This window comes from Saccoglossus kowalevskii, chromosome 4 (genome assembly GCF_978046115.1).
Source record: "Saccoglossus kowalevskii chromosome 4, keSacKowa6.1, whole genome shotgun sequence".
NCBI classification, from domain to species: Eukaryota; Metazoa; Hemichordata; class Enteropneusta; family Harrimaniidae; genus Saccoglossus; species Saccoglossus kowalevskii.
In genome coordinates, this window is record NC_140644.1 from 43,384,445 (window position 1) to 43,405,965 (window position 21,521).

The window sequence follows — 21,521 nt, forward strand, 5'->3', positions numbered from 1 at the left end:
ATTTACCCTTAAAACATGTTGTCAGGATGACATGATATTGTCTGAGTACACCATACATTAATGACTAAAATAGTCCAGCACAGCATGTGTGAAATTTATTTAACACTTTGTTTGTATGTACAAACCTCTGCCATTTTGTTTTTACATATTTCAACCATAGACTGTGCGGTCATGGTCAAAGCACTCTTGGCACCATTGTAAAGAGCACTATTACTTGCTATTTGCTGAATATCTTGCAGCATGTCTTCACGCGAACTGTACTTCTTTCTACGAACATTCTATTCAAGAAAACAATAATTATTATAATTGTTGCTTGTTATCTGTTATTGTTATAATGGATATTTTAGGTCATATAAAATAAACGTACCTCCCTCATAGTCTGTAAATCTACTGGTTTTTTGACAATTTTATAATAATCAGGAACTTGACGTGGATTTACTGGAGTATGGAATGGATAAGTCTGTCGAGGAAAAAAAGAAGAGAATTCAATCACTGAGACACCACACCGTTGCATTATGTAAGGTTTGTATGGAAATCAGTGACAAGTTTTGTTTCTATGTTAAACCATTGTCTATATATATTTCTATGTTAAACCATTGTCTATATGTATTTCTATGTTAAACCATTGTCTATGTATTTCTATGTTAAACCATTGTCTATATGTATTTCTATGTTAAAACCATTGTCTATATGTATTTCTATGTTAAACCATTGCCTATATGTATTTCTATGTTAAACCATTGTCTATATGTATTTCTATGTTAAACCATTGTCTATATATATTTCTATGTTAAACCATTGTCTATATGTATTTCTATGTTAAACCATTGTCTATATGTATTTCTATGTTAAACCATTGTCTATATGTATTTCTATGTTAAAACCATTGTCTATATGTATTTCTATGTTAAACCATTGCCTATATGTATTTCTATGTTAAACCATTGTCTATATGTATTTCTATGTTAAACCATTGTCTATATGTATTTCTATGTTAAACCATTGTCTATATGTATTTCTATGTTAAACCATTGTCTATATGTATTTCTATGTTAAACCATTGTCTATATGTATTTCTATGTTAAACCATTGTCTATATGTATTTCTATGTTAAACCATTGTCTATATGTATTTCTATGTTAAACCATTGTCTGTATGTATTTCTATGTTAAACCATTGTCTGTATGTATTTCTATGTTAAACCATTGTCTATATGTATTTCTGTTAAACCATTGTCTATATGTATTTCTGTTAAACCATTGTCTATATGTATTTCTGTTAAACCATTGTCTATATGTATTTCTATGTTAAAACCATTGTCTATATATGTATTTCTATGTTAAAATCATTGTCTATATATGTATTTCTATGTTAAAATCATTGTCTATATGTATTTCTATGTTAAACCATTGTCTATATATATTTCTATGTTAAACCATTGTCTATATATATTTCTATGTTAAACCATTGTCTATATATGTATTTCTATGTTAAAACCATTGTCTATATGTATTTCTATGTTAAACCATTGTCTATATGTATTTCTATGTTAAACCATTGTCTATATGTATTTCTATGTTAAACCATTGTCTATATGTATTTCTATGTTAAACCATTGTCTATATGTATTTCTATGTTAAACCATTGTCTATATGTATTTCTATGTTAAACCATTGTCTATATGTATTTCTATGTTAAAACCATTGTCTATATGTATTTCTATGTTAAACCATTGTCTATATGTATTTCTATGTTAAACCATTGTCTATATGTATTTCTATGTTAAACTATTGTCTGTATGTATTTCTATGTTAAATCATTGTCTGTATGTATTTCTATGTTAAACCATTGTCTATATGTATTTATATGTTAAACCATTGTCTATATGTATTTCTATGTTTAAACCATTGTCTATATGTATTTCTATGTTTAAACAATTGTCTATATGTATTTCTATGTTAAACCATTGTCTATATGTATTTCTATGTTAAACCATTGTCTATATGTATTTCTATGTTAAACCATTGTCTATATGTATTTCTATGTTAAACCATTGTCTATATGTATTTCTATGTTAAACCATTTTCTGTATGTATTTCTATGTTAAACCATTGTCTTTATGTATTTCTATGTTAAACCATTATCTATATGTATTTCTATGTTAAACCATTATCTATATGTATTTCTATGTTAAACCATTGTCTATATGTATTTCTATGTTAAACCATTGTCTATATGTATTTCTATGTTAAACCATTGTCTATATGTATTTCTATGTTAAACCATTGTCTATATGTATTTCTATGTTGAACCATTGTCTATATGTATTTCTATGTTAAACCATTTTCTATATGTATTTCTATGTTAAACCATTATCTATATGTATTTCTATGTTAAACCATTGTCTATATGTATTTCTATGTTAAACCATTGTCTATATGTATTTCTATGTTAAACCATTGTCTATATGTATTTGTATGTTAAACCATTGTCTATATGTATTTCTATGTTAAACCATTGTCTATATGTATTTCTATGTTAAACCATTGTCTATATGTATTTCTATGTTGAACCATTGTCTATATGTATTTCTATGTTAAACCATTGTCTATATGTATTTCTGTTAAACCATTGTCTATATGTATTTCTGTTAAACCATTGTCTATATGTATTTCTATGTTAAACCATTGTCTATATATGTATTTCTATGTTAAACAATTGTCTATATGTATTTCTATGTTAAACCATTGTCTATATGTATTTCTATGTTAAACCATTGTCTATATGTATTTCTATGTTAAACCATTGTCTATATATGTATTTCTATGTTAAAACCATTGTCTATATGTATTTCTATGTTAAACCATTGTCTATATGTATTTCTATGTTAAAACCATTGTCTATATGTATGTAAAACTTGCATTTTCTGAATCTCGTATGAAGTTTAGAATTTCTTCCAACATGGTTGACATGGTAACAAGTGGATCTGTTCTTCTCCTATTGGCCGATTTATGTGGACGCTGTGAGAAGCAATTATAAGAAGTATTACAGTCAGACAAAAACACTGGCATGAAGATACAGTTGGATTATCAAAGTAGTACAGCTGAGAATATTCTGTCTACTTTCTAGAACTGTCTTCCAATGAAATGGAAACTTGCCGAAATACTATATTTGCTCAGAAGCTTATATCTAATAGAATCACATATAAACCAAAAATTGCATTTATTGTATAGTGAACCATTGAAATATGACTTAATTTGACAATACAACTCTGCCATGCACTACTAATAAAGTAAATACGGTTATTAGAAATAAAAAGCTTGTTATGAAAGTTCAAGATGAAGTTAAATTAAATTTTGCAATACTAGGAATATTTGCAGTGCAATATAATAATATAATATTATTCCATGTAAACTCACTTAATTAAATTTGGAACAAAATTCATTCTGTTCATTCAATTCTCAAATAAGTAACAATATATGACTTGTCATCCAGTAAAATTGGGCCACTGAAATCAACTAAGTTGCATCTGCCATGCATCAAACTAAGTTGCATCTGCCATGCATCAAACCAAGAAAAGAAGGATTGTTAATTTGCTTACTTTAAGGTAATCACAATGTATGACAGTACCAGCTCGCCGTCTTTTCTTAGCTTGCACTGACTCCTTGGGAAACTTCAAAACAAGAGATCGACGCTTCAAGTACTCAGCGCTGAAAACAAAAATATGATTAAAAATAAACTTTAAATACTACAAAACAAAATTGTTCCCACTGCGGTTTTTTTCTAAAAAGGTACATGAATATATAGAGAGCAGTTTGTCATACTGGTCTATAACAGATTTTGCCAGTGTGATCTTAGTTCCTTCCGTTTTCACTAAGTCATCATCATCCATCAATGATTTCTCTTGCTCCTCTTCTTGCTCTTCTGTCATGGCAACCTGGATTGGATTGGACGGTGTAGATTTCTGATACAATGGACACTCCTTATTGGTTCTCATATGACCTATCTCACCACATGCTCCACACTTAAGCTGTAGATACAAAGTAAATGGTAGATTTTAATATTTTATTTACTAAATACATCAATAGAACCTAATTTGGAAACATTACCATAATTCATCAATACAGTCTTTTGTTGAAATTGATCTTGATGCAATATGACCCCTGGAGGTCACACATCCTGGTATTTTCTGGGGTATTGTTTCCTTATAACTGAAATGTTAACTTATCCAGAATATAGAGGTGATAAGGGTTTGTCAAAGTAAGAAAGATTTTAATCAATATTTTGGATTTAGTGAACATTACGATCAACTGTTCGTCACAATTTGAGTGAAGAATTTTTGTCAACTTCGGTCATACTTGGTCACAGATGGGTGGGAGGGGAGGGGAAGGGATCTTAGCAGACAACAAAAAACGACTACTTTGAGAAACGTGACATACATTGACAATGGCAGTACAGCCTACAATTAAATACACTCACTTTCAAATCTGGTTTGAATTTCTTTTTCTTTGGTGGTTTGGGAGGTTCGTTTTTCTCTTTTTCTTGATTTCTTTTGATTCTTCTCAGCTGTTCTTGTATTCTTCTTCTCTCCTTCTTCATTTCCTCTCGGTGTTGTTCATCTTGTAACGCAAACTGGCGACTGTAACCACCAAGAAAACATTCCCAAGAAAGTCAGACCCTGTTTTTTGGTATTCATGAAATTGTTTAATCTTTATTTTAAATCCATTCTGACACTATATAGTTAATGATCAACTGTCTATAATGATCACCTCCATGTAAAGACCACCTGTATATAGTGACCACTTTAGGCAATCCCAAGGCACACATGTAAGTATATAAGCAGCCTGTGTATAAAGACCACCTGCCAAGCTCACCTGCCTATAGTAACCACATCTATATAAAAACAACTTGCCGATAGTGACCATCTCCATATAAAGCTCACCTGCCTATAGTGACAACCTTTATATAAAGACCACATGTCTTGTGTGACCACTTCTATATAAAGACCACATGTCTTGTGTGACCACCTCTATATAAAGACCATGTTTTGTGTGACCACCTCTATATAATGCCCACATGTCATGTGTGACCACCTCTATATAAAGACCACATGTCTTGTGTGACCACCTCTATATAAAGACCATGTTTTGTGTGACCACCTCTATATAATGCCCACATGTCATGTGTGACCACCTCTATATAAAGACCACATGTCTTATGTGACCACCTCTATATAAAGACTACGTCTTGTGTGACCACCTCTATATAAAGACCATGTTTTGTGTGACCACCTCTATATAAAGACCACATGTCTTGTGTGACCACTTCTATATAAAGACCACATGTCTTGTGTGACCACTTCTATATAAAGACGACATGTCTTGTGTGACCATCTCTATATAAAGACCACATGTCTTGTGTGACCACCTCTATATAAAGACCATGTTTTGTGTGACCACCTCTATATAAAGACCACATGTCTTGTGTGACCACCTCTATATAAAGACCACATGTCTTGTATGACCACTTCTATATAAAGACCACATGTCTTGTGTGACCACCTCTATATAAAGACTATGTCTTGTGTGACCACCTCTATATAAAGACCACATGTCTTGTGTGACCACCTCTATATAAAGACCACGTCTTGTGTGACCACCTCTATATAAAGAACACATGTCCTGTGTGACCACCTCTATATAAAGAACACATGTTTTGTGTGACCACATCTATATAAAGACCACATGTCTTGTGTAATCACTTCTATATAAAGACCACATGTCTTGTGTGACCATCTCTATATAAAGACCACATGTCTTGTGTGACCACCTCTATATAAAGACCACATGTCTTGTGTGACCACCTCTATATAAAGACCGCATGTCTTGTGTGACCACCTCTATATAAAGACGTCTTGTGTGACCACCTCTAAAGACCACATGTCTTGTGTGACCACCTCTATATAAAGACCACATGTCTTGTGTGACCACCTCTATATAAAGACGTCTTGTGTGACCATCTCTATATAAAGACCACATGTCTTGTGTGACCACCTCTATATAAAGACTACATGTCTTGTGTGACCATTTCTATATAAAGACGTCTTGTGTGACCACCTCTAAAGACCACATGTCTTGTGTGACCACCTCTATATAAAGACCACATGTCGTGTGTGACCATCTCTATGTAAAGACCACATGTCTTGTGTGACCACCTCTATATAAAGACCACATGTCTTGTGTGACCACCTCTATATAAAGACCACATGTCTTGTGTGACCATCTCTATATAAAGACCACGTCTTGTGTGACCACCTCTATATAAAGACGTCTTTTGTAACCACCTCTATATAATGCCCACATGTCATGTGTGACCACCTCTATATAAAGACCACATGTCTTGTGTGACCACCTCTAAATAAAGACCACATGTTTTGTGTGACCACCTCTATATAAAGACCACATGTCTTGTGTGACCATCTCTATATAAAGACCACATGTCTTGTGTGACCACCTCTATATAAAGACCACATATCTTGTGTGACCACCTCTATAAAAAGACCACATGTCTTGTGTGACCACCTCTATATAAAGACCACATGTCTTGTGTGACCACTTCTATATAAAGACCACATGTCTTGTGTGACCACCTCTATATAAAGACCACATGTCTTGTGTGACCACCTCTATATAAAGACCACATGTCTTGTGTGACCATCTCTATATAAAGACCACATGTCTTGTGTGACCACCTCTATATAAAGACCACATGTCTTGTGTGACCACCTCTAAATAAAGACCACATGTTTTGTGTGACCACCTCGATATAAAGACCACATGTCTTGTGTGACCACCTCTAAATAAAGACCACATGTTTTGTGTGACCACCTCTATATAAAGACCACATGTCTTGTGTGACCACCTCTAAATAAAGACCACATGTCTTGTGTGACCACCTCGATATAAAGACCACATGTCTTGTGTGACCACCTCTATATAAAGACCACATGTTTTGTGTGACCACCTCTATATAAAGACCACATGTCTTGTGTGACCATCTCTATATAAAAACCACATGTCTTGTGTGACCACCTCTATATAAAGACCACATGTCTTGTGTGACCACCTCTAAATAAAGACCACATGTTTTGTGTGACCACCTCCATATAAAGACCGCATGTCTTGTGTGACCACCTCTATATAAAGACCACATGTCTTGTGTGACCACCTCCATATAAAGACCACATGTCTTGTGTGACCACCTCTATATAAAGACCACATGTTTTGTGTGACCACCTCTATATAAAGACCACATGTCTTGTGTGACCACCTCTAAATAAAGACCACATGTTTTGTGTGACCACCTCTATATAAAGACCACATGTCTTGTGTGACCACCTCTATATAGACCACGTTTTGTGTGACCACCTCTATATAAAGACCACATGTCTTGTGTGACCACCTGTATATAAAGACCACATGTCTTGTGTGACCACCTTTATATAAAGACCACATGTCTTGTGTGACCACCTCTTATAAAGACCACATGTCTTGTGTGACCACCTCTATATAAAGACCACATGTTTTGTGTGACCACCTCCATATAAAGACCACATGTCTTGTGTGACCACCTCTATATAAAGATCACATGTCTTGTGTGACCACCTCTATATAAAGAACACATGTCCTGTGTGACCACCTCCATATAAAGACCACATGTCTTGTGTGACCACCTCTATATAAAGACCACATGTCTTGTGTGACCACCTCTATATAAAGAACACATGTCCTGTGTGACCACCTCTATATAAAGACCACATGTTTTGTGTAATCACTTCTATATAAAGACCACATGTCTTGTGTAATCACTTCTATATAAAGACCACATGTCTTGTGTGACCACCTCTATATAAAGACCACATGTCTCGTGTGACCACCTCTATATAAAGACCACATGTCTTGTGTGACTACCTCTATATAAAGACCACATGTCTTGTGTGACCAACTCTATACAAAGACCACCTGTCTATAGTGACAACCTTTATACAAAAACAGCCTGCCTATAGTGACCACCTGCCTTACAAGGAAGTCCCAAGACATAACATATAAGAAACCCATGTATAAATTAGGGTTACCACCTTTCTTGTATAACCAGGCTTTCAGCAATATCTTTGCATTCTGCTTATAAAACAATTTGATTTTGATTAACTGAATGAATGTGTTTTTGTTGCAACAGTATCATCTCATTATTTTCTGTAAAAACATTATAAAGAGAATTGTAATGAAGTCCTTTGGGTGGTCACTATACAAAGGGTTAGACTGAACCATCAATAGTATATCTAGCATTCTTGCCAGTTTAACAAAGAATAACTTTGACATAGTCAATATGGTTGACAGTAGATATGTGAACTCAATACTCAGCAAAACAAATGAAAGGAAACAACAGAGAAAGAAATACTTATTCAGTTCTTACATAAATGCTTGATCTCTGGTCTGTCGTATTCTCACATACGTATCAATCACTTCTGGTTTCCGTACAGTCTCTATTCGATGAAATTCTTTGCCATCCTCGTCTCTGAAGGTTCGGTAAATTTTCAACCTTCGTCCAGTCTGAAAAATCAAATTGTTGTGAGAATGAAAGGAAATTGAAATTTTTTAAACTTTTGACAATTGTGGTTCATCATTAGTGTAGAATAAGATATGTAGCATAGAGACAGCAATTGCACAAAATACATATAGAATATGGAGATGAACATACATATAAAATATAGAGATGAACATACATATAGAATATAGAGATGAACATACATATAGAATATAGAGATGAACATACATATAGAATATAGAGATGAACATACATATAGAATATAGAGATGAACATACATATAGAATATAGAGATGAACATACATATAGAAAATAGAGATGAACATACATATAAAATATAGAGATGAACATACATATAAAATATAGAGATGAACATACATATAGAATATAGAGATGAACATACATATAGAATATAGAGATGAACATACATATAGAATGTAGAGATGAACATACATATAGAATATAGAGATGAACATACATATAGAATATAGAGATGAACATACATATATAGAAAATAGAGATGAACATACATACAGAAAATAGAGATGAACATACATATAGAAAATAGAGATGAACATACATATAGAAAATAGAGATGAACATACATATAGAATATAGAGATGAACATACATATAGAAAATAGAGATGAACATACATATAGAAAATAGAGATGAACATACATACAGAAAATAGAGATGAACATACATACAGAAAATAGAGATGAACATACATACAGAAAATAGAGATGAACATACATATAGAAAATAGAGATGAACATACATACAGAAAATAGAGATGAACATACATATAGAAAATAGAGATGAACATACATATAGAAAATAGAGATGAACATACATACAGAAAATAGAGATGAACATACATATAGAAAATAGAGATGAACATACATATAGAAAATAGAGATGAACATACATATAGAAAATAGAGATGAACATACATACAGAAAATAGAGATGAACATACATACAGAAAATAGAGATGAACATACATATAGAAAATAGAGATGAACATACATATAGAAAATAGAGATGAACATACATATAGAATATAGAGATGAACATACATATAGAAAATAGAGATGAACATACATATAGAAAATAGAGATGAACATACATACAGAAAATAGAGATGAACATACATACAGAAAATAGAGATGAACATACATATAGAAAATAGAGATGAACATACATATAGAAAATAGAGATGAACATACATATAGAAAATAGAGATGAACATACATATAGAAAATAGAGATGAACATACATATAGAATATAGAGATGAACATACATATAGAATATAGAGATGAACATACATATAGAATATAGAGATGAACATACATATAGAAAATAGAGATGAACATACATATAAAATATAGAGATGAACATACATATAAAATATAGAGATGAACATACATATAGAATATAGAGATGAACATACATATAGAATATAGAGATGAACATACATATAGAATGTAGAGATGAACATACATATAGAATATAGAGATGAACATACATATAGAAAATAGAGATGAACATACATATAGAAAATAGAGATGAACATACATACAGAAAATAGAGATGAACATACATACAGAAAATAGAGATGAACATACATATAAAATATAGAGATGAACATACATATAAAATATAGAGATGAACATACATATAGAATATAGAGATGAACATACATATAGAATATAGAGATGAACATACATATAGAATGTAGAGATGAACATACATATAGAATATAGAGATGAACATACATATAGAAAATAGAGATGAACATACATATAGAAAATAGAGATGAACATACATACAGAAAATAGAGATGAACATACATACAGAAAATAGAGATGAACATACATATAGAAAATAGAGATGAACATACATATAGAAAATAGAGATGAACATACATATAGAAAATAGAGATGAACATACATATAGAATATAGAGATGAACATACATATAGAATATAGAGATGAACATACATATAGAATATAGAGATGAACATACATATAGAAAATAGAGATGAACATACATACAGAAAATAGAGATGAACATACATATAGAAAATAGAGATGAACATACATATAGAAAATAGAGATGAACATACATACAGAAAATAGAGATGAACATACATATAGAAAATAGAGATGAACATACATATAGAAAATAGAGATGAACATACATATAGAAAATAGAGATGAACATACATACAGAAAATAGAGATGAACATACATACAGAAAATAGAGATGAACATACATATAGAAAATAGAGATGAACATACATATAGAAAATAGAGATGAACATACATATAGAATATAGAGATGAACATACATATAGAAAATAGAGATGAACATACATATAGAAAATAGAGATGAACATACATACAGAAAATAGAGATGAACATACATACAGAAAATAGAGATGAACATACATATAGAAAATAGAGATGAACATACATATAGAAAATAGAGATGAACATACATATAGAAAATAGAGATGAACATACATATAGAAAATAGAGATGAACATACATATAGAATATAGAGATGAACATACATATAGAATATAGAGATGAACATACATATAGAATATAGAGATGAACATACATATAGAAAATAGAGATGAACATACATATAGAATGTAGAGATGAACATACATATATAGAAAATAGAGATGAACATACATATAGAAAATAGAGATAGCATTTACGGTTAGGGGTGATGGGTATTTCACAATACTGTAGGGTTAGAAACATTAAATTTATCAAAGTGTCAAAATGCTGACATACTCTATTCTACACCAATACCCTTTATTTTAAAACTGTAATTCTAATTCAAAACATCCTAATCACCACTACCTTCTCTTAAAAATTGCATTGTAGAAATTAGCATTATTATTATTTTCATTCAAATGATATTGTTTGATATCTCAACAAATTAATGGGAGATTGCCATAGCGATCTTCAATTGTCCCATCAGCTTTAATACAAAATGCTGATATGGCAGATGTACACAATGTAGCTACCGGTACAAAGTACAAAGTACAAAGTGCATGATGTAATACTTACAAAAGATGAACCAAAACTAACAACAGATCCCGTATCGTCATCTTTGTTATTTTGATTACCAGAATTACTTGATCCGGGTAACATAGGTGTGTTCATACGAGATTTACCACTTTCTTTGCCGTCATCAGTAAATAACATTTTGTGAAGTTCTTTGCGCTCCTGTTCTTCTTTCTCATGAGATAACTGTCGGGATACAGATAAGAATGAATAACATTTGAGCATATTTATAACAATAACAATTTTTTGTCCATTAAAAACAAAATTAGACACATTTTGTGGGTGTGAGTTTCAAAGTAAAATAATGGTATTGTTATTGTCTAACGTACTTGAGTAGTGGTTTTTTTGTTGGATAATAAACTCTCAATGTTCTTCTGCATCTCATCCAAGTCGCTATCATCAGCTGAACTGTAGTCCTCATCAGTAGATAACACTTCCTCTGACGCTAACACTCTAATGATAAGATGTACATGACAATCAATGAGTTGTGTTTACATACTCCCTCTATAAGTATTAATTGTAAATAAGCAGCAAGTTTAACCTTTATCTTGCCAGCCCCATGTACTTTTATATTGACTTGAGCAGATAAAGATTAAAACAAACTGCTCATGTTCAGCACTATTTGGATGGATAATGCTAATTATCACAAATTAATGATGTCAGATAAAATACTAAGATAACATTTTGTGAATGTAAAATGTGATGTGTTAATTGAAGAACACATGAAACAAACCAGACACTTTCACAATTCACATATTGTTTATTACACTATTTTGAGCTACACCAACCAAGCAACTTATGATCATGCAGAATATAACATCAATACATTACATACTGTGCATCAAGTAAAGTAGTGCCATGAACATCACACAATGTGATTGGCAGTTTTAGGAATACTTGGTCTACATACTTGTTTTGTAAATCAAAGACTCGTTGGCATTCCTCTTTGTATCGTTCTTGATGTTCAGCAATACTAAATCTGTTACCACGTGCAAACTTATTCATATTCCCCTCACCAGACTTGGCTTGTTCTGTTGACATTGTTCGTACAACGTCTATAACTTCCCATCTTGAAAGTTTCTTGATCTAAAAACAATTTAATAAAAAAATGTGAAAAAAAAAATTGGAAATAACAAAACAAGCAGCCTGACGTCAGCTGAGATAGCTCCGCTGTTAGCAATGCACATTTCAATTAAAGAACAGAAGATATCATTAGAAAATGAACAATGTGTAGACTTTCAACAAGAATTAAAAAATATCACTTTTCACCAAAAATGACAAAAATAATTATCAAAATTTGATAATTGAAGATATCATTACAAAATGAACAAATCTGAGAGAGGTCTACCCAAGGTACATATACACCAAGTATCCAAGCATTCAGACTTATAGTTTTCAAGAAAAAGTCGAAAAAGTAAAACATTGACACGGACGACAACGGACAATCACTCATATGATAAGCTTCGCTCGACAAAGTCGACAGCGGAGCTAAAAAGCAAATTAACTTCTCAAAGCAAATGTTGTAATTTGTTATCTCTATTACCTATGAGAGTTATATCATGCCAGGAAAAAGTATGTTGTTGTGGGTTTAATAGTGGAACGATATTGTTACAACATGAAGCCATATTATGTCACACAAAGTCAAAGTCAACATTAATGTATCTGACTGTGTCGTAGCGGGAAAAATAGACATTTTAAACCCATTTCCCACAGAGACATACAGTAACGCATTGCTTACATAATTTTTACAGATCTCTAAGATTTTGTTGCCAGCAAGTAGATATGGCAATATTATGGTGACAAAATGTGACAACAGTGATGACAAAATAAAGGGATTGGCTTACACAATATTTGCATATTGACAGCACCACTTATTTAACGATCTGGACAGGATTGCGAGCTAATCATGAATGTTATGGAGCACTAAAAAGGCAAGTTTTGAAACCACAAAAGAAAGTCCACATATTTGTGATTTCTTTCATCAAGTAGTGTTACTTACTTCATGTTCTGGAACACCAAATTTTCGTAATAAAGCTTTTGCATCTTTTAATGATAATCTTCTGAGATCAGCATCAGTGCCAGTCACAGTTCTTTTAACTGGCTGCGGTGAACTAGTATCATCCTGTCAGTGAAATAAAACTATTACGTAAACTACGATTACTTAAACAACAATGTTGAAAATTGTCTGTTCAAAAGAGCAATATTAAGTTACAAATAAAAAAGTCAGTGATTTTCTTGTTGCTAGGTTACCATGAGGCAGTAACATCAAAATCATATACTTGCAGGTAGTCAGAAATATTAACTCAGAGGCAGCTTCAGTTTCAGTTTTATTCTGAATAATCATAAGCAACTTTTTTCATTTATTAATTTTTTCATAATTTTTTCAGAGAACTTGCAAATTTGTTTGTATCTTTTATTCTAAAATGGGAACACACATAAGGTCATATGAACAATACTAAATTCATTGCTTACACACATAAGGTCATATGAACAATACTAAATTCATTGCTTGCACACATAATGCCATATGAACAATACTAAATTCATTGCTTGCACATATAAGGTCATATGAACAATACTAAATTCATTGCTTGCACACATAAGGTCATATGAACAATACTAAATTCATTGCTTGCACACATAAGGTCATATGAACAATACTAAATTCATTGCTTGCACACATAATGCCATATGAACAATACTAAATTCATTGCTTGCACACATAAGGTCATATGAACAATACTAAATTCATTGCTTGCACATATAAGGTCATATGAACAATACTAAATTCATTGCTTGCACACATAAGGTCATATGAACAATACTAAATTCATTGCTTGCACATATAAGGTCATATGAACAATACTAAATTCATTGCTTGCACACATAATGCCATATGAACAATACTAAATTCATTGCTTGCACACATAAGGTCATATGAACAATACTAAATTCATTGCTTGCACACATAAGGTCATATGAACAATACTAAATTCATTGCTTGCACACATAATGCCATATGAACAATACTAAATTCATTGCTTGCACATATAAGGTCATATGAACAATACTAAATTCATTGCTTGCACACATAAGGTCATATGAACAATACTAAATTCATTGCTTGCACACATAAGGTCATATGAACAATACTAAATTCATTGCTTGCACACATAATGCCATATGAACAATACTAAATTCATTGCTTGCACATATAAGGTCATATGAACAATACTAAATTCATTGCTTGCACACATAAGGTCATATGAACAATACTAAATTCATTGCTTGCACACATAATGCCATATGAACAATACTAAATTCATTGCTTGCACACATAAGGTCATATGAACAATACTAAATTCATTGCTTGCACACATAAGGTCATATGAACAATACTAAATTCATTGCTTGCACACATAATGCCATATGAACAATACTAAATTCATTGCTTGCACACATAAGGTCATATGAACAATACTAAATTCATTGCTTGCACATATAAGGTCATATGAACAATACTAAATTCATTGCTTGCACACATAATGCCATATGAACAATACTAAATTCATTGCTTGCACACATAAGGTCATATGAACAATACTAAATTCATTGCTTGCACACATAAGGTCATATGAACAATACTAAATTCATTGCTTGCACACATAATGCCATATGAACAATACTAAATTCATTGCTTGCACATATAAGGTCATATGAACAATACTAAATTCATTGCTTGCACACATAAGGTCATATGAACAATACTAAATTCATTGCTTGCACACATAAGGTCATATGAACAATACTAAATTCATTGCTTGCACACATAATGCCATATGAACAATACTAAATTCATTGCTTGCACATATAAGGTCATATGAACAATACTAAATTCATTGCTTGCACACATAAGGTCATATGAACAATACTAAATTCATTGCTTGCACACATAATGCCATATGAACAATACTAAATTCATTGCTTGCACACATAAGGTCATATGAACAATACTAAATTCATTGCTTGCACATATAAGGTCATATGAACAATACTAAATTCATTGCTTGCACACATAATGCCATATGAACAATACTAAATTCATTGCTTGCACACATAAGGTCATATGAACAATACTAAATTCATTGCTTGCACATATAAGGTCATATGAACAATACTAAATTCATTGCTTGCACACATAAGGTCATATGAACAATACTAAATTCATTGCTTGCACACATAAGGTCATATGAACAATACTAAATTCATTGCTTGCACATATAAGGTCATATGAACAATACTAAATTCATTGCTTGCACACATAAGGTCATATGAACAATACTAAATTCATTGCTTGCACACATAAGGTCATATGAACAATACTAAATTCATTGCTTGCACACATAAGGTCATATGAACAATACTAAATTCATTGCTTGCACACATAATGCCATATGAACAATACTAAATTCATTGCTTGCACATATAAGGTCATATGAACAATACTAAATTCATTGCTTGCACACATAAGGTCATATGAACAATACTAAATTCATTGCTTGCACACATAATGCCATATGAACAATACTAAATCCATTGCTTGCACACATAAGGTCATATGAACAATACTAAATTCATTGCTTGCACACATAAGGTCATATGAACAATACTAAATTCATTGCTTGCACACATAATGCCATATGAACAATACTAAATTCATTGCTTGCACACATAATGCCATATGAACAATACTAAATTCATTGCTTGCACACATAATGCCATATGAACAATACTAAATCCATTGCTTGCACACATAAGGTCATATGAACAATACTAAATTCATTGCTTGCACACATAAGGTCATATGAACAATACTAAATTCATTGCTTGCACACATAATGCCATATGAACAATACTAAATTCATTGCTTGCACACATAATGCCATATGAACAATACTAAATTCATTGCTTGCACACATAAGGTCATATGAACAATACTAAATTCATTGCTTGCACATATAAGGTCATATGAACAATACTAAATTCATTGCTTGCACACATAATGCCATATGAACAATACTAAATTCATTGCTTGCACACATAAGGTCATATGAACAATACTAAATTCATTGCTTGCACATATAAGGTCATATGAACAATACTAAATTCATTGCTTGCACACATAAGGTCATATGAACAATACTAAATTCATTGCTTGCACACATAAGGTCATATGAACAATACTAAATTCATTGCTTGCACACATAAGGTCATATGAACAATACTAAATTCATTGCTTGCACACATAAGGTCATATGAACAATACTAAATTCATTGCTTGCACACATAAGGTCATATGAACAATACTAAATTCATTGCTTGCACACATAAGGTGATATGAACAATACTAAATTCATTGCTTGCACATATAAGGTCATATGAACAATACTAAATTCATTGCTTGCACACATAAGGTCATATGAACAATACTAAATTCATTGCTTGCACACATAAGGTCATATGAACAATACTAAATTCATTGCTTGCACACATAATGCCATATGAACAATACTAAATTCATTGCTTGCACACATAAGGTCATATGAACAATACTAAATTCATTGCTTGCACATATAAGGTCATATGAACAATACTAAATTCATTGCTTGCACATATAAGGTCATATGAACAATACTAAATTCATTGCTTGCACACATAAGGTCATATGAACAATACTAAATTCATTGCTTGCACACATAATGCCATATGAACAATACTAAATTCATTGCTTGCACACATAAGGTCATATGAACAATACTAAATTCATTGCTTGCACATATAAGGTCATATGAACAATACTAAATTCATTGCTTGCACACATAATGCCATATGAACAATACTAAATTCATTGCTTGCACACATAAGGTCATATGAACAATACTAAATTCATTGCTTGCACATATAAGGTCATATGAACAATACTAAATTCATTGCTTGCACACATAAGGTCATATGAACAATACTAAATTCATTGCTTGCACACATAAGGTCATATGAACAATACTAAATTCATTGCTTGCACATATAAGGTCATATGAACAATACTAAATTCATTGCTTGCACACATAAGGTCATATGAACAATACTAAATTCATTGCTTGCACACATAAGGTCATATGAACAATACTAAATTCATTGCTTGCACACATAAGGTCATATGAACAATACTAAATTCATTGCTTGCACACATAATGCCATATGAACAATACTAAATTCATTGCTTGCACATATAAGGTCATATGAACAATACTAAATTCATTGCTTGCACACATAAGGTCATATGAACAATACTAAATTCATTGCTTGCACACATAATGCCATATGAACAATACTAAATTCATTGCTTGCACACATAAGGTCATATGAACAATACTAAATTCATTGCTTGCACACATAAGGTCATATGAACAATACTAAATTCATTGCTTGCACACATAATGCCATATGAACAATACTAAATTCATTGCTTGCACACATAATGCCATATGAACAATACTAAATTCATTGCTTGCACACATAAGGTCATATGAACAATACTAAATTCATTGCTTGCACATATAAGGTCATATGAACAATACTAAATTCATTGCTTGCACACATAATGCCATATGAACAATACTAAATTCATTGCTTGCACACATAAGGTCATATGAACAATACTAAATTCATTGCTTGCACATATAAGGTCATATGAACAATACTAAATTCATTGCTTGCACACATAAGGTCATATGAACAATACTAAATTCATTGCTTGCACACATAAGGTCATATGAACAATACTAAATTCATTGCTTGCACACATAAGGTCATATGAACAATACTAAATTCATTGCTTGCACACATAAGGTCATATGAACAATACTAAATTCATTGCTTGCACACATAAGGTCATATGAACAATACTAAATTCATTGCTTGCACACATAAGGTGATATGAACAATACTAAATTCATTGCTTGCACATATAAGGTCATATGAACAATACTAAATTCATTGCTTGCACACATAAGGTCATATGAACAATACTAAATTCATTGCTTGCACACATAAGGTCATATGAACAATACTAAATTCATTGCTTGCACACATAAGGTCATATGAACAATACTAAATTCATTGCTTGCACACATAAGGTCATATGAACAATACTAAATTCATTGCTTGCACACATACTTACTGCTGTTTAGGTTCACATTATTTGTATAAGAAACACATCTTAAAATGTTACCCCAAGTACAAATACAAATAACATATTATCTACTCCATTAGAAGTGCATATAAACAATTAAAATATGCCTTTGTTTGACTATTGATACAATGTTCACATGTGACAGAGCAAACATTTTATATTCATTTGGTAATACAAAAATAGTTTTCGCTTGGTATAACATTAAGAAATCGAAAACAATATTAGTAAAAAACAAAGTGGACTTTGATGACAAAAATCTACTTGCATATAGACAATACTTACTTTCTGTTGTTGCGGTTTATTCGGTATTTTGATGTATGAGAATCCTTCGCCTGACCCAGTAGGATCGGCCGTGGGATCGGTTATTGCTAGTAAACATTTTCCTTTCATTGCAGAGATAAATGCCCTGGTTGTATTCCATGGGGCTGCCCGAACCTGAAATTGGTAAAATTTTGTTTAGAAACAGGTTACAATTGTTTTCCAAACTGTTGTTGGAGGGGTAAAATCAATTGAGAAATTACTTTCCCAACGCGCTTTGAATATCTTGCCACAAAAAAATAATCAAAGAAAGCTTAGAAAGAACTCCCGTGTACTGAGAGTATTGGAGACAAGAGACAATTTTCAATGAAATGTGATTAGAACCAAAAAATTATAAATTATTATGCTAATAGATTTTAATCCAAAACTAACCAGGTTTGCATATTGACCTAGAGCATCTATGTACCAAGTTTCATTGAAATTGAATAATTAGTACTGTAGATATCAGTGTAAAAGCTTAAAATTGATTTAATTATGCAAATTAGGTAATTAATATGCACAGATTTTAACCCCAAATTAATCAGGTCTGTCTATTGTCTTAGAGCATTTATGTACCAAATGTTATTGAGATGTGATGATTAGTATTTGAGATATCAGTAAAGTTGAACATTGGTTAGTTATGCAAATTAGATAATTATTTACCCCAAAACTTATTCAGGTCTCTGCATAGTCCTACAGAATCTATGTCCCAAGTTTCATTGACATGTGATGATTAGTAGTTGAGATATCAGTGGAAAAGCTGAAAATTGACATATTATTATGCAAATTAGCTAATTAATATGCACAGATTTTTACCTAAAACTCATTAAATCTGCGCATTAGTTCAAAGCACCTGTGTGCCAAGTTCCATCAAAATCCAATGACTGGTTCTTTAGATATCAGTGGAACAGTCATGAAACAGCTAAAAATTAGCTAATTATCATGCAAATTAGGTAATTAATATGCATAGATTTTTACCAAAACCTGATCAAATCTGCGCATTGGCCCAGAGCATATATGTACAAAGTTTCATCAAAATTTAATTAGTGGTTCTTGAGATAACGGTGGAACAAAAAAAGTGCCATACATACATACATACATACATACAGACAGGGTAGCTGCAAAGACTCCCTTTTGTGCTTCACACACAGGAGTCAAAAATATTACAAATATACAGACTTTAATGATATACATGCAGCAGATTTCAGCAAAGTTATCAAACTAATGTTACAATATTTTGTTTATATATTGAAAGCTAATACTCCTATACTATAAGGATATTACGAAGATACCTCAAAGTATACGCGAAGACAGTACAGCAGCAGTATCGACCGACGCGTAGCGGAGATCGATGCGGCAGTGTACTGTCTGTCTATAACCTTATACATCTTTTTTTACTTACCTCATCATCAATACGGACATCATTATCTTCATTATCATCATCTGGAGCTAGAAACGATTTCTCACCATATCCAGCATCCTATAAACAATCAAACAGATCAGAGGACGTAAATTTAACTTAAATAAGTAAGAACATTACTGATTGGTTGGTAACAATGAAACTGACCAAATGGTTTCTACTCAACCAATCACAAAGAGGGTTACAAACCTTCAGTCTCTGCTCAGCAGCTAACATACTGGCATATGCACAACATTGTTCTGGAGACACCATAGCGCGAATCTCTTCCTCTGTTGGCAATCTAAAATCAGGTTTTAACACCCACCAATTGGAATCCATACCTAGAGTGAAATATAGAATAGAGAGTAGGTAAAGAACACCAAATATAGATGACTTGTGTTCAATTTTTCTTGTCATCGTCTTTTATTCTATATTTTGTTTTGTGCATGTCTAGGTGAACACATCAAAGTATCATTATTAAAGCAAAGTACACTTACCAGTTCTCTTGAAATCAGCACATAATTTTAAACGTTTTCTAATACTACTTTCAGAATGAGTCGGGAATGCTCTTTTAATGTCCTCCATTTTAATCCTTCTTGGTTTATCTTTACTCTTCCAAAATAACCGATAAATAAACACCTGGAATACAGAAAGAGGTAGTCAGTAATTTAATATAACCTTGTGTTTTGATCAATAGCAACGAATAAACATTACAAACCTGTAGAAAATCCCTGATGTGGTTGTTAGCTTTCTTGGAATTCGGACCGGGTACCTCCATTAATGGACATAGCTGCCCCACTGTGTATATATCTTCAATTTCACGAATATAATAGCTACAAAAAAATAGTGGAATTGAGCGTTAGAAAGCACAATTGAATGTG

General features: G+C 31.9%; 1 protein-coding gene across 1 annotated transcript in view; it reads right to left on the minus strand.

The window, feature by feature from the left end:
* LOC102803674 (transcription initiation factor TFIID subunit 1-like) overlaps positions 1-21,521 on the minus strand; it is a 63,868-nt gene that overhangs the window by 15,116 nt on the left and 27,231 nt on the right. The window contains exons 15-30 of the mRNA XM_085498156.1: positions 21,359-21,473; positions 21,138-21,279; positions 20,851-20,981; positions 20,644-20,721; positions 19,227-19,379; positions 13,692-13,814; positions 12,603-12,778; positions 12,022-12,145; positions 11,696-11,878; positions 8,473-8,609; positions 4,480-4,639; positions 3,825-4,030; positions 3,602-3,710; positions 2,922-3,020; positions 368-460; positions 126-278 (exon numbers count right to left, since the gene is read on the minus strand). Of these exons, the coding sequence (XP_085354282.1) occupies positions 126-278; positions 368-460; positions 2,922-3,020; positions 3,602-3,710; positions 3,825-4,030; positions 4,480-4,639; positions 8,473-8,609; positions 11,696-11,878; positions 12,022-12,145; positions 12,603-12,778; positions 13,692-13,814; positions 19,227-19,379; positions 20,644-20,721; positions 20,851-20,981; positions 21,138-21,279; positions 21,359-21,473 (2,182 nt within the window). The remainder of the gene's footprint in view (positions 1-125; positions 279-367; positions 461-2,921; positions 3,021-3,601; positions 3,711-3,824; positions 4,031-4,479; positions 4,640-8,472; positions 8,610-11,695; positions 11,879-12,021; positions 12,146-12,602; positions 12,779-13,691; positions 13,815-19,226; positions 19,380-20,643; positions 20,722-20,850; positions 20,982-21,137; positions 21,280-21,358; positions 21,474-21,521) is intronic.